The sequence below is a fragment of the Canis lupus genome, chromosome 2 (assembly GCF_011100685.1).
Source record: "Canis lupus familiaris isolate Mischka breed German Shepherd chromosome 2, alternate assembly UU_Cfam_GSD_1.0, whole genome shotgun sequence".
NCBI lineage: Eukaryota > Metazoa > Chordata > Mammalia > Carnivora > Canidae > Canis > Canis lupus.
This window is the reverse complement of record NC_049223.1, coordinates 64,455,034-64,468,940: the sequence shown is the minus strand read 5'-3', so window position 1 is coordinate 64,468,940 and position 13,907 is coordinate 64,455,034. Positions and strand designations below refer to the sequence as shown.

Here is a 13,907-nt window from a genome sequence, read left to right as displayed (position 1 = left end):
TTATATTTCATTTTTGTGTTTTAGATTTTGCTAAGCATGTTGACTTTCTAGAAGCCATAAGTAGTGCCTTGAGGGCCCTCTTGCAAACTATGGCCTCCAACAACATTTCTCAGGTAAGATTTTTAAGAATTTTTATGTGAAACTTGCAAAGATTCTGTATTATGGAGGCAAAATTCATTATTTAACTGTTTTTTTAAAAGTTTATTTTTCTTACAAGAGTAATATATGATCCTTGTAAAAAGAAAGCAAAAATGCTTAAAACAAAACGTAAAATATTTTGCTTCTTCCCACCACCATCACCAGCACACACACAGGTTTGTTTTTTTTATTGATGTGATATAGTTGACATGTCTGTTAGAAGTATTCTCTCTGAGTGTCATTTGTCTTTTTCTGTAACATTTTACAGAAATTTTCAAGCATGCCCACTGATTCCACAGTGATCCCTCAGCATCTCTATGTGATGGGTGGTTTTCCACTTTTTTTTAAAAAAAAATTTATTCATGAGAGACAGAAAGAGAGAGGTAGAGACACAGGCAGAGGGAGAAGTAGGCTCCATGCAGGGAGCCCAAAATGGGACTCGATCCCCGGTCTCCAGGATCAGGTCCTTGGGCTGAAGGCACTAAACCGCTGAGCCACACAGGCTGCCCTGGTTTCCCACTTTTATTCTTTTCTTTTTATTTATTATTTTTTAAGATTTTATTTATTTATTCATGGAGACACACACAAAGAGAGAGGCAGAGACACAGGCAGAGGGAGAAGCAGGTTCCATGGAGAAAGCCGACGTGGGACTCCATCCCGGGTTTCCAGGATCACGCCCTGGGCTAAGATGGCGCTAAACGCTAAGCCATCAGGGCTGCCCTCTTTTCTTTTTATTAAGGAAATTTTCAGATATCTCTAAAACCAGAGCTAGTAGTATGATGAACCACAAGTGTCAGTGAGTTGGCAGCGTCCTGGCATCTGCATTCTTTTTTTTTTTTTTTTGGCAAACATCCTGGCATTCTTGTTCCCTTCATCTCCCTTATACTTTTGTTTTTGTTCCCTAGATGACTTTAAAGCCAGTCATGTTACTTCACCATAAATATTTTATTACTGCTTCGTTATGTGTCTGTGACAGAAAATGGACTTCTAAAAAACTTAATCAGAAGTACTGTTACCCCCAAATCAACAGACATTGCTTAATTATCAGTTGATATGCAGCCTGAGTTCAGTTTTCTGATTGTCACAAAAATGTCTTTTTATTTGGTTTGTTCGAATCAGAATCCAAAGAAGATCCACACATTGCTTTGATACTTTGGTTTCAAAAAAAAAAAAATTTTTTTTAATGGCTTTAGTGAGATTTAATTCACTTACCAACCATACACTTCACCCATTTAAAATGTACAATTCATTGGCTTTTAGTATATTTACAGATTCTTAAATCTTTTAATTTAAAACATTTCCCATACCAACCCCCCTTCTCTATATTATTTATTCATTAAAGAAGCTGTCATTTGTCCTGTAGTTTTTCCCATTATGAGATTTGGCCGGTTTCTCAGGATAGTATTGTTGTCGTGTTCCTCTATTGTCCATACATTCTATAAACTGGGAGCTAAGTCTAGAGTCTTAATTAGATTCAGGATCAAATTTTTTGGCAAGAATAATTCATACTGCTATATATATTTTCTACTTTTACATCACAAATTATATATTTTCATAAATTTGTGATGTTAAGATTAATTAGTGGATTTGGGGAGCCTAGGTGGCTCAGTCAGTTAAGTGTCTGCCTTCAGCTCAGGTCATAATCCCGGGATCCTGGGATCACTCCCTGAGTCAGGCTCCCTACTTAGCGGGGAGTCTGCTTCTCCCTCTCCCTTTGCCCGCCCCCCCCCCCCCCCGCTCCTGCATTCACTCACTTTAAAAATCAATCAGTCAATCTTTTTAAAAAAAGGTTAAAATGGGGGATGCCTGGGTGGCTCTGTGATTGAGCGTCTGCCTTCAGCTCAGGGCGTAATCAGGGGTCCTGCCACATTGGGCTCCCCACAGGGAGCCTGCTTTCCTTCTGCCTATATCTCTGACTCTCTCTGTGTCTCTCATGAGTAAATAAATACAATATTTTTTTTTAAGGGTAAGATGGCAAGTTTTACATTATGTATGTTTTACCACAACTTATTTATTTATATTTAGTCTAGCTTCTGTCCCTTTGCCCTGTTCTTTTGAGTAACTCCTTTTTGGGTTTATCATTCCATTGTTCTTATTTTGAGAACATAAGCAAATATGTAGGCATGTGTATTTCACCCTTTTTGCTTAAAGTAGTGTTTCTGCACCTTGCCCTGCTTTTCCCCCTTATTAATCATCATACTAAACCGATATCTTCCTCATTTCTTTTTTACAGCTTCATGTTCTGTTACTCCATTGTGTAGGTGTTCCTTACTCATTCAACCTGTCTGCTGTTGATGGGGTTCTCATTTCCAGTCCTTTGCTATTACAAATGGAACTGCAGTGAATAGCCTTTTTTGCAGATGTTATTTTATGTTTTTGCCATTGTGTCTTCAGGATAGATTCCCAGAAGTGGGCTTGCTGATTTGGAGAATAGATGGATTGGTGATTTTGCTAATTATTGCTGTAGTCCCCTCCTTAGAATTTGAGGCATTTTGAATTTCCTCCAGCAGTGCTTGAGAGTGCCTGTTTTGCTGTAGCCTTACCAACAGAGTTATGTTGTCAGGATGTTGGATTTATACCAGTTTGATAGGTGAGAAATTTTATCTCAATTTTAATTTGCATTTCTCTTATGACGATGAGACTGGATGTCTGTATGTGCTTTAAGAGCCTTTGCATTTTATTTCTGTAACTGTTACTGTTCCTGTCTTTTGCCAGTTTTGCTCTTGGGTTGGTGGTCTTTTTCTTCTTTGTGTATAAAGGCAAATCCTAGGGCCTTGCCCACAGTCCACTGTAGCAGAACCTGTGAGGAGGGGACCAGTGATCTATATTTTAACAAGTTCTCCTGGTGACTGGCATGCACACTACATTTGGGAACCAATGTGCTAAACCATCCTTGCTTCTTCGTTTCTAAAATCTTAATCAAAATTTTGATTAATGTGTCATTAGACCATACTACCCACTTCTCTTGGTCATTAGCCATTCACCTTGCCTTGGGCACCCTTTGTCCTTCAAGATTCTGGCTATTGGGCTTTATTACTCTTGGCTAGTCCTGTCATGATTCTGGGTGACTTCGAGTTCCACATGATGCTCCCCTTAGTCACCTGGCTTCGAAGTTCTTGGACCTTGCTTTGTCCAGAGGTCTGCTCTTCCCTCCTTCCCTTAGTCATTCCATGGCCACACCCTAGAGCAGTGCTCCTCAAACTTTATCTTGGTCCACAGTTTAATGAGTCTATCTCTCATGTTTTACTGTCAGTACAGTATGGGCTGTTGGTGTCTAGTGTTTAGTCTTTAAAGTTTTTTTTTTTTTTTTTTTTGCATATTTGAGAATTTTTTTCAAGAACATTTGACCCTCATTTTCTTTGAAATGGGAATTAGAAAACTCTATACTGTAGGGCCTATGGGAATATAAAGTATTTTTATTGATTTTTCATGATCTTCAGCAGTAGCTAACGGGATCAGTCTGACATTTAAAGACAATTGCTCACAGTTATTTTCTGGGCATTCATATATATTGAGACTATAAATTTTCAGGTTGGGTGTGTATTGGACATGAGCATAAAATTTGAGAACTAGAAGGATCCTGGCTCTCTAATGCTTTACAAGGAGAGGAAATCAGGGACCAGAGGTGCTGAGTGACAACACTAGGAGTGGAGTACAACTGTCCTGCTCCCTTGTCCACTTCTCTGCCGTGTAGGTTTGTGCGTATTGGGCAGCTTACATGTGTGACTCAGGCCTGTAGTAAAGTAGCGTGCCTCTAGCATCCTGGCAGCCTTGTTGTGGCTGTGAAGAATACCATGGTTGGTAGGATTGTTTTCATTAGAAGATTTCCTAAGAAATCTGGGCATATTAGCTGTTACCTTTAGATTTGGCAGAAGCACTGCAGATGATTCAGAAATGAGTTTGATTTAGAACTGTTGAGTATTTTTATATATTAATACCTAACATTTAGTGGTTCTTTATATGCATAATTTAGTCCTTATAGCAACTGCATGATGACTACTGTCCAGTGTTACACTGATGGGGAAATGGAGATGTTAGTGGAGGGAAGTATCTTACACAGGATTGCTGAGTGATAAGGAGAGGAGACAGGATGTGAACCCAGAATGTCAGATCCCAAACCCTTGGTCACCACACTGTGCTGCTCTTCACAGGTAATAATAGCCTGGCAATACAATACTCGAATTCTCTTGTGATACCTGCATCTTCGTGTGTGTTCAGATTAGCTTAGAATGAAAATTATCACTACACAGCAGAAGCACTCTATGATTTAATGGTTTTTACAATCATATTTACTGTAACATATACATCTCAGGGTAAGTTCTTAACTTGTATAGATTAGCCGAGTTTTATTAAAGCTACATGATTCTACTTATATTTTCAAAACATTTTTTATGATCATTGTTAAAAAGAAATTAGAATCTCTTTAGTGTGTGTACATCCGACTGAAAGTCTTTTTTTTTTTTTAAGATCTTATTTATTAGAGAGCAAGCACAGGGATGCCTGGGTGGCTCAGCGTTGAGCATCTGCCTTCAGCCCAGGGCCTGATCCTAGAGACCCGGGATCGAGTCCCAAGTCGGGCTCCCTGCATGGAGCCTGCTTCTCCCTCTGCCTGTGTCTCTGCCTCTCTCTCTCTCTCTGTCTCTCACGAATAAATAAATACAGTCCTTAAAAAAGGAGAGAGAGAGCACAAGCAGGATGGGGAGGAGGCAGAGGGAGAGAGAGAGGCAGACTCCCCACTGAGGAAGGAACCCACCATAGGGCTCGATCCCAGGACCCCGAGGTCATGACCTGAGTTGAAGGCAGATGCTTAACCCACCCAGGCATCCCCCAGAAAGTCTTCTTCAAATGAAATAAGAAATGAAGCCTCTCTTCTGGGCTAATAGCTGTGTTAGATTGAATAATGACAGTGACAGGAACAGGGCTCATCTTGGTTCAGGATTACCAGCTGTATTAAGGAATGATTAGGATACATAACTTTTCTGTCATCTACATTCTGTCTGTCCTGTTGTGCATGCTATTGGAACTGGTCGAGGTTAACACTATAAATACTCTCTTCTTCCTTTTCAACAGTGCATGACTCCTGATCAACTGATGACACTATGCACAGCCAGCATTCATAGTAGTAATACCGGGGTTAGAGTAAACGTTGTTAGTATTTTAGGAATCACAGGCAGCGTCCTCGCCAAAGAAGATGGAACACTGGAAACTCTTAAGGTAAAACTATATGCTTCCAACGTGAAACGTTAAATCATTAGAAACAGGAAAGGGTAACAGTTGGTATGGGATTTTTAAAAACTTCTATGTGGCAGCTCAGGTGGCTCAGCGGTTTAGCGCCGCCTTCAGCCCAGGGTGTGAACCTGGAGACCTGAGATCGAGTCCTGCATTGGGCTCCCTGCATGGAGCCTGCTTCTCCCTCTGCCTGTGTCTCTGCCTCTCTCTGTTTCTCATGAATAAATAAATAAAATCTTTATAAATAAATAAACAAAACAAACAAACAAATAAATAAATAAATAAAAACTTCTCTGAACATCATGAGAAGAAATCATGTTGAGAAGTTGCTTACTAAGGTACATTATTAAAATATGCCCTTTGGAATGATCAAACTCTATGAATTAGGTAGACACTTGAGAAATGAGTTGCATTTTCCCATATAACTTTATTCTGGAGATACTTTGTCAGAAATAAATTTGTCTTCAGTGAAGGGCCAGGTTCAGAATTGTCCCAGGTGTCTGTCTTTGCTGTTGCAGAGACTGTGTGGATATTATATTCTCCTCCTGATGAAGGAACAACTCACCAGTTGTCTTGGCACACAGGCTAAAGTATATTCTGAATAATACCACAGTCCACTCTAATATTCCATAAATTTTAAGCAGCAAGTACCCTAGGAACTCAGCATATTTGCTTCCAGCACTTTATCTCAGCACAGTTGCTCAGGAACTACACTGCTAGAGACACAGCATCACTAGTAACTAAAAGGACAGGGGTAGTAAAATTACCCTTCATTGTGCTAATAATAATTGCTGTAGTGTTGATTACTAATTAATGGGTAATAAACTGAATATTAGGACTTGCTCAAAACTTTACAACATTGACTGTTTTCTTTTTGTTTTTTAAGGAGGTTCCATGCCCAACATGGAGCCCGACACAGGGCTTGAACTCATAGCGCTGAGATCAAGACCTGAGCCAAAATAAAAGAGTTGGACGCTTGGGGTGCCTGGGTGGCTCAGTCGGTTGAGCATCTAACTCTTGATTACAACTCAAATTGTGACTTCCCTGTGTTGGGCTCAGTGCAGTGTCTGCTTTTCTCTCCCTCCCTTCCTCTCCCTCTATGCCTCCCCCTGTGTGCTCTGTCTCTCTCTCTCTCTCTTTAAAGTAAATAAATCTTTAAAAAAGAGAATTGGACACTAAACTAGACGGGCCACCCAGAGGCCCCAAGGACTGATAATTTAAAGAACCTTATTTTGAAAAGATATATACATATAATAAAAGATTCAGAAAAAACTAGGAAAGAGTATATAATAAAAGACCATTTCTAAATTTCTAGCCCCCCCTAGTTTGACTCTAAAGACACAGCTACTGTTACCCATTTCTTCTGTATGACTCTTAAGGATTTTTGATACATAGACCCATAAGTGAGAGGGAATATAGCTGTGTGGCTATGTATATGTATACATATACAGATGAGCATGTGCATGTTCAGTCACTTCCTGCCCCCCCAAGACTATAATTTCCAAAATTCACTTAGGAGGAGCAGCAAGTTTTTCTCAGGCATAATATGAGATTTTTGAAATATTTTTATTTGGTCACATTTCTGAGCATGAAGAAAAGTAGAAAGTACAATGAATTTTGTGTACTAGTCAAGCATATTTAACGATCACTAATAATCTATCATTTGCACTATATAGTTTCTTTGCTGGGTATGTTGAAGTATGTTAAAGTTAAAGCTAACATATTAAAGCCATTGTGTTCTTTTGCCCCTTTGGTTCACTATACATGTCTTAAAAATAGGGACAATTTTGGGGTACCCAGGTGACTCAGTTAAGTGTTGGACTCTTGATTTCAACTCAGGTCATCATCTCAGGGTCCTGGGATTGAGCCCTGCTTTGGGCGCCACACTCAACAGGGAGTCTGCTTGAAGATTCTCTCTCTCTCTCCTCCACACACACACACACCTCTCTCTCTCTCTCTTTCAAATAAAGAAATCTCTTTTTAAAAATAGGGACCAGGGATCCCTGGGTGGCGCAGGGGTTTGGCGCCTGCCTTTGGCCCAGGGCGCGATCCTGGAGACCCGGGATCGAATCCCACGTCGGGCTCCCGGTGCATGGAGCCTGCTTCTCCCTCTGCCTGTGTCTCTGCCTCTCTCTCTCTCTCTGTGTGACTATCATAAATAAATAAAATTAAAAAAAAAATAAAATAAAAATAGGGACCGTTTCTTACATAATCACCATTATCCTTAGATAATGAACTGACATTGTTTAACATGTTGTGGGTTTTTTTTTTTTTTAAGAATTTATTTACTTATTTGAGAGAGAGTGAGCATGAGTGGGGGGGTGGGAGTGGGGAGCAGAGAGCAAAAGAGAGAGAGAAGCAGACTCCCCCCTGAGCAGGGAGCCCAAAGGGTCTCAGTCCCAGGACCCTGAGATCAAGACCCAAGCTGAAGGCAGACACTTAACTGACTGAAGCCCCCAGGTGTCCCCTATTGTTTGTTTTTTTTTTTTTAAAGATGCTCATTTATCCATGAGAGACACAGAGAGAGGCATAGACACAGGCAGAGGGAGAAGCAGGCTAGGCTCCCTGCAGGGAGCCTGATGTGGGACTCCAGGATCATACCCTGGTCTGAAGGTGGCGCTAAACCGCTGAGCCACCTGGGCTGCCCCTCCCCTATTGTTTTTTTTTTTTTTTTTCCCCTATTGTTTAATATGTCTTATGAATGGTCTATCCTTAAGTGTTGCCAGCTGTTTCAGAAACATCTATTTATAGATAGTCTGTTTAAATCAGGGTCTAAATCAAGTCTGCATGTTATGTTTGGTTTGGGATCTTCTAAGCTTCCCTCAATCTGGAAACTTCTCCTACCACTACCCTAGCACTGCCTCCCACCACTTGTTCTTTTTTTCTTTCTTTTTTTTTTTTTTAAGTAAGCTCTAGACCCAACATGGGGTTTGATCTCATGATCTTGAGATGAAGAGTCACATGCTGTACTGACTGGCCCAGCCCTACTACCACCTGTTTTTACCTCAGCTCCTGGGGTCGGCTGTCTCACAGTATCCAACCTTCTGGATTTGTCTGATTGCTTCCTTGTGGTGTGAAGCTTTGTTCCTTTATTCTCTGTGTTTTCTACAAACTGAAAGTTAGATCTAAAGGCTAGATTAGATTCAGAAATAGGTTAATCTTTTTAATAAAACTACTTCATAGGTGATACTGTGTGCCTCATAATTTATTACATCTTATTAACTCTAAATACTATTCTAGAGGTTATCTAGATTACTTAAATTTAGATAAGAAAATTAAGTAGGTAATGGACTTTCTAAGAGCCAGCTTGTTATTTACATCACAGCTGGAGTTTGAACTTGCTGTTCTTAACATTTCCACTCTCCCACCAATAATACCAGATGTGCCCATCACCCTTAAGACATAAAGGGTGAAGCAGAACAGCCAAAACAAAATAAGTTTACCCTTGAAAAGTTCCTTGCAGATTGGGAATGACCTGTTCATTAGCTAGCTAATCATAAAAGGATAGATGGGTGCTAAACATCATCACTGGGAAGCAGAATGAGATTTAATGTTTTTATTTTTAATTGTCCTAGCGTGTTTTTCATACAATTTTATTTTTTTATCTAATTTTAAAAGCATATTTTTTTTTTGGTTACAGCTATATATCTGCATTTTAACACCATGGAGAAAGCCTTTTTGAGGGAGATAGAGGGGAAATTTTAATTTCTAAAACCAACCTTTCATAAAACCAATCATCATTTATGTATTTTAATTTATATTATTTAGGAATGTAAACTCTAATATACTTAATTTATCTTGTTGATATTATACTTGGTGTATTTATAAATATATGTGAAGTCTTTAATTCTTTCAAAGTTTTAATTTGTCTCTGGCATTTCTAAATTTTAAGATACCATGCGTGAACGGTTGCCACATTTAAAGTTAGTATTTATTTTGGAAACTGATGTTAGAATACTGGACAATAACAGCATGTATTATTGACTCCAGACCATTGGATGCTTTCTGCTTGAGGTTGCCACCAAAGATCCCTCCCTTGTGGTGGCAGGAGAAGCCTTGGATGCCCTCTTCGATGTTTTTGCAGATGGTAAAGAAGCTGAAAGGGCCTCAGTTCAAATTAAATTGTTATCTGCTCTGAAAGAATTCCAGCCAGTCTTCAAAATGAAGGTATGTAGCTCTTTTGTGTAGAAATGCTTTGGTCTCACCATCCTCCAAGAAGGGAGTATATGCAGTTCCCTCCATACACTCCCAGTGATTCATAGAGTGCTTCATCCATGGAACTGAAGAATGCTTGTTGGCTGAGTCAGAGCTCAGGCCTTTGTGTTGAATCACTGTGACTTGGGCCAAAATGGTGTGGGCAGGGTTCCTTTTCTATAAGAGTTCAGTAATACTAACAGTGCTTATGGAGAAGCAGTCTAGTCTGTGACCTGCAAAGCACTTTCATGTACATACAAATTTTTTTTATATCATTATAGGTGATAAATTAGAACTTGATTTTAATGTTAGGAATAGTTCCCTTTGGTGCTCCATGCTGGTCTTTTTTTTTTTTTTTTTTTTTTCCATGCTGGTCTTTATCAAAGAATGTAGCTACCTTCATTTGCCCTTTTATTTATTTTTTGTTTCACTAGAAACATCAAAGCTAATTTTGAATCAAAAAGTAATTTTCAAGGGCACCTGGGTGGCTCAGTCAGTTAAGCATCTGCCTTTGGCTCAGTTCATGATCCCGGGATCCTGGGATCAAGCCCTGTGTGAGGCTCCCTGCTCAGTAGTGAGCCTGCTTCTTCCTCTCCCTCTGCCTTTTTCCCCTGCTTGTGCTCTCTTACTCTCTGTCAAATAAATACATTTATTTATTATTATTTTTTAAAGATTTATTTATTCATGATAGAGTGAGAGAGGCAAAGACACAGGCAGAGGGAGAAGCAGGCTCCCTGCAGGGAACTCAATGCAGTACTCGATCCGGGGACTCCGGGATCACGCTCTGGAGTGAAGGCAGGCGCCAAGCCGTTGAGCCACCCAGGCATCATTTACTTTTAAATCTTTGTCAAGAGGGATCTCGGGCAGCCCGGGTGGCTCAGTGGTTTAGTGCCACATTCAGCCCAGGGCCTGATCCTAGAGACCCAGGATCGAGTCCCATGTCGGGCTCCCTGCATGGAGCCTGCTTCTCCCTCTGCCTGTGTCTCTGCTTCTCTCTCTCTCTTTCTTTCTCTCTCTCATGAATAAATAAAATCTTTAAAAAAAAATAAATCTTTGTCAAGAAAATAGAAGTTTGGATGAGAAATTAGCTTACTTCTGTTGTTTTCCAGTATGTATTTGTTTTGTTAAATTTTTTTTGAGAATGAGAGTAGGAGAAGCAGAGGGAGAGGGACAAGCAGACTCTATGCTGAGTTTGGAGCCAGATGCGGGGTGATCTCATGACCCTGAGATTATGACCTGAGCTGAAACCAGCAGTCAGAAGCTTAACTGACTGAGCTACCCAGGTGCCCCCAATGTGTATTGCTTTCTTCTAACAAGCTTCTAATACAGAATTGATTGCTCAAGGAGAGAACTCTGTGATGACTTTTTAGGAGACTATGATTGTATGTCTAGTAATTTCAATTTTCTGAAGTTTTTTAAGGCATAAGAACTAGTTTTCTTTAGAAAACTAGCAACACACACCATGTACATTCTAAATTGTAGGCCCGTCTAAAGTCAGTGTTGATTTAAGGACAGCAGTGTTGGTTTGTTTTTAACATTTTCATATTTTGCTATCTTATATTTAAAAATGTCATCTTAGTGGCTGACATTTATTGAGTTAAGTTTCACCAATAGGTAACTTAAGTCTGGGGAAAAAACTTCAACAGTTTACCTTAATTACAGTTTGTTCAAACCTATAGGTTTTTTTTTGTTTTTTGTTTAATTGAAATACAATTGATGTATAACATTGTATTAGTTTTAGGTGTATAGCTTAATGGTTTGATACATGTACATGTTGGGAAATAATTCCCAGAAAAAGTTTAGTTAAATCCATCACCACACATAGGAGGACATTTTTTTTCTTGCGATGAGAACTTTTCAGGTCTACTCCTAGTAACTTCCAAATTTACAATCAGTCGCCATGCTGAACGTTACATCCCTGTGACTTACTTAGCTTATAATTGGAAGTTTGTGCCTTTTTTTTTTTTTTTTTTGGAAGTTTTGGAAGTTTGTGCCTTTTGACCCTCTTCACCCATGTTTGTCTATTTTTTAAGCAGTGAGAGGTTTTACTGTTTATCATCAGTAAACAAATTGAGTGATATCTCTCCATGTAAAGGCAGATGTGCATTAGTATTTTACCCCCTTTCTTTTCCAAAAGGTAGCCTAATATATTCACAACCCTGCACTTTGTGTTTTCTCTTAACACGATCTCCTAGATGTATTTCCATACCAGTACATGGTGGGCATCCACAGGGTTCTTAAAGGGTGCAGGCAGGCCCTTGAAACATCTGAAAAAGAGTCCACGTGGTAAGAAGAAAATATCCCCTATTTCCCTGCAGCTGCAGGAAAGCAGATGTAGTTAAGTCTTCAGACTGCAGAAGCAAATGCACGGAGAGGAGTTATGTAAACTATGAACTAGCAAAACAACCCCTAACCACTGGGAGGGCTGTTCTGATTGATTTTCCTACTTAATATGCATTGCTTTGGTAATGATGTTTAATTAAGTGTTTTTCTTTTCTCAAAGGTATAAAGCCCTAATGAAATTTCTTTGCTAGCCAGAAGGGCAGCCTGTAGTTTTTCATATGAAGCTCCTCTGTGAATGAAGCCACAATTGCATTAAAGACTGCCTGGTATATATTTAGCCCCAGGTTGCATTTCAACATGATACACAATGTATTTTACTAAAGAACTTCTCAAGAGCCCTGGCTCTCCAGAATTGCCCTGTGATTAGCAGCATCAGAATCACCTGGTAACTTGTTACAAATTCCTAGGCCCAACTCCAGACCTACTGAAAATCGGAAACAGTGGGTGGGCCCACCAATCTGTTTTTTAACAAGCCTTCCGGATGATACTGTTGCACACCGAAATTTGAGAATTGCTGCTCTAGACTAGAGGTGAAGTCTAGGTCACATACCATAAAAGTTACTCTTTTTTTTTTTTTTTTTTTTTAAGATTTTATTTATTTATTCATAAAAGACCTAGAGAGGCAGGGACACAGGCAGAGGGAGAAGCAGACTTCCTGTGGGGAGCCTCATGTGGGACTCGATCCAAGGACCCCGGGCCAAAGCCAAAGGCAGACGCTCAACCACTGAGCCACCAGGTGCCCCAAAAACTTATTCTTTTAAAGTCTACAATTCATCCATTCTTGTAACTATCATTTTTAAAAGTTGTATAATCTTAATTTATCTTTATGGCTCACACACTGTATTCTTTTACCTTGGAAATTGAAGATCTTTCACCAAATTCTGGCAGCTTTGTTCTGAAAAGAAACACACCCCAAATCAAAGGCTTTCTTATCTAAAGAAATTAGTAATATATACCAATTCACATATGATTTTTTGGCAGATACGAAAAGAAGGGAGAGGTAAATACAGTCCAGATCAGCTGTGTGTTCTCGACAATGTGAAGATGAATTTGAGAAGGTTTGTCGCTTATCAAGAAACTGTTGAGAAAAGACTGACTGCTTGAACCATTGAAAGAGAGACCAGTTCAATGTTAAAGAGTACTAAAGTGTTTCCTTTGAGTGTGTGTTTCTAAAAGTCATTTTTAAATCTCTTTATCCTGTACATTAATTTGAAGTTTATAAAAACTTCAAAACTTGTCAGAAACTCCTAAGCTCTGGGATCTCTGTGGCATTTCTAGTGTTCTCTTAATTATGTATCCAGCATGTTTTAATCACTGGAAACAATGAGTGGAAGAGTAGAAACAGAAAGTAATCTCAGGTGGTTCTTCGTGAGCAACAAAGAATCTGCCAAACAATCATGTTTTCCTTGAATTTTGCAGGAAAAGAAAATGCAAAGCATTGCTTGGATATTCTTTTAAGCAAGTATCATTTTATATTAGCTAAATCTCTAACTGAAATTATGAAGACAAGCTTTATAAAAGCTTTAGTATGGAGTATAACAATTATATTTTCCTTTTGTGCAGAAGTGAATGAGTTGCATTTGTATTCCACTATTCAATAGAATATGCTTAGGAATTAATGAGGTCATTGTCAGCCTCTATACAAACGGAGCTGATGAGTTACTGCTTCGTAACATCACTCCATGTCTAATTTGATATGGAATCAGAATTAGGAAATATTTTTTAATAAATAATTTTTTAATTGAAAGCTTTGTGTCTTACAAAGTCTTTATGAAAATACCAGATACCTGAGTTATTTGCTTGGTAATAGATATTGCTTCGACTACATGTGAGATACTAAAAACGGGACTTACAGCAGGAATCTCTAGCATTATTCTCAATGTCCTTGCATTAATGGGGTGACAGCTGGAGTAAGGGGGGGAATTTCAGTGGACTTCATTGTCTGAGAGGGGAGGCCCCTGGACCATGCATTTGCCTGATCAGAAGAGTTGTGGTTGAAGATC

At 39.2% G+C, this 13,907-nt stretch overlaps 1 protein-coding gene across 1 annotated transcript in view; it reads left to right on the top strand.

Moving 5' to 3' along the window:
- Positions 1 to 13,651, top strand: part of HEATR3 (HEAT repeat containing 3) — a 39,828-nt gene extending 26,177 nt beyond the window's left edge. Inside the window, exons 12-15 of the mRNA XM_038531086.1 lie at positions 25 to 113; positions 5,209 to 5,352; positions 9,358 to 9,534; positions 12,886 to 13,651. Coding sequence (XP_038387014.1) covers positions 25 to 113; positions 5,209 to 5,352; positions 9,358 to 9,534; positions 12,886 to 13,008 — 533 coding nt within the window. The 3' untranslated portion in view covers positions 13,009 to 13,651. The remainder of the gene's footprint in view (positions 1 to 24; positions 114 to 5,208; positions 5,353 to 9,357; positions 9,535 to 12,885) is intronic.
- Positions 13,652 to 13,907: the final 256 nt, after the last annotated feature.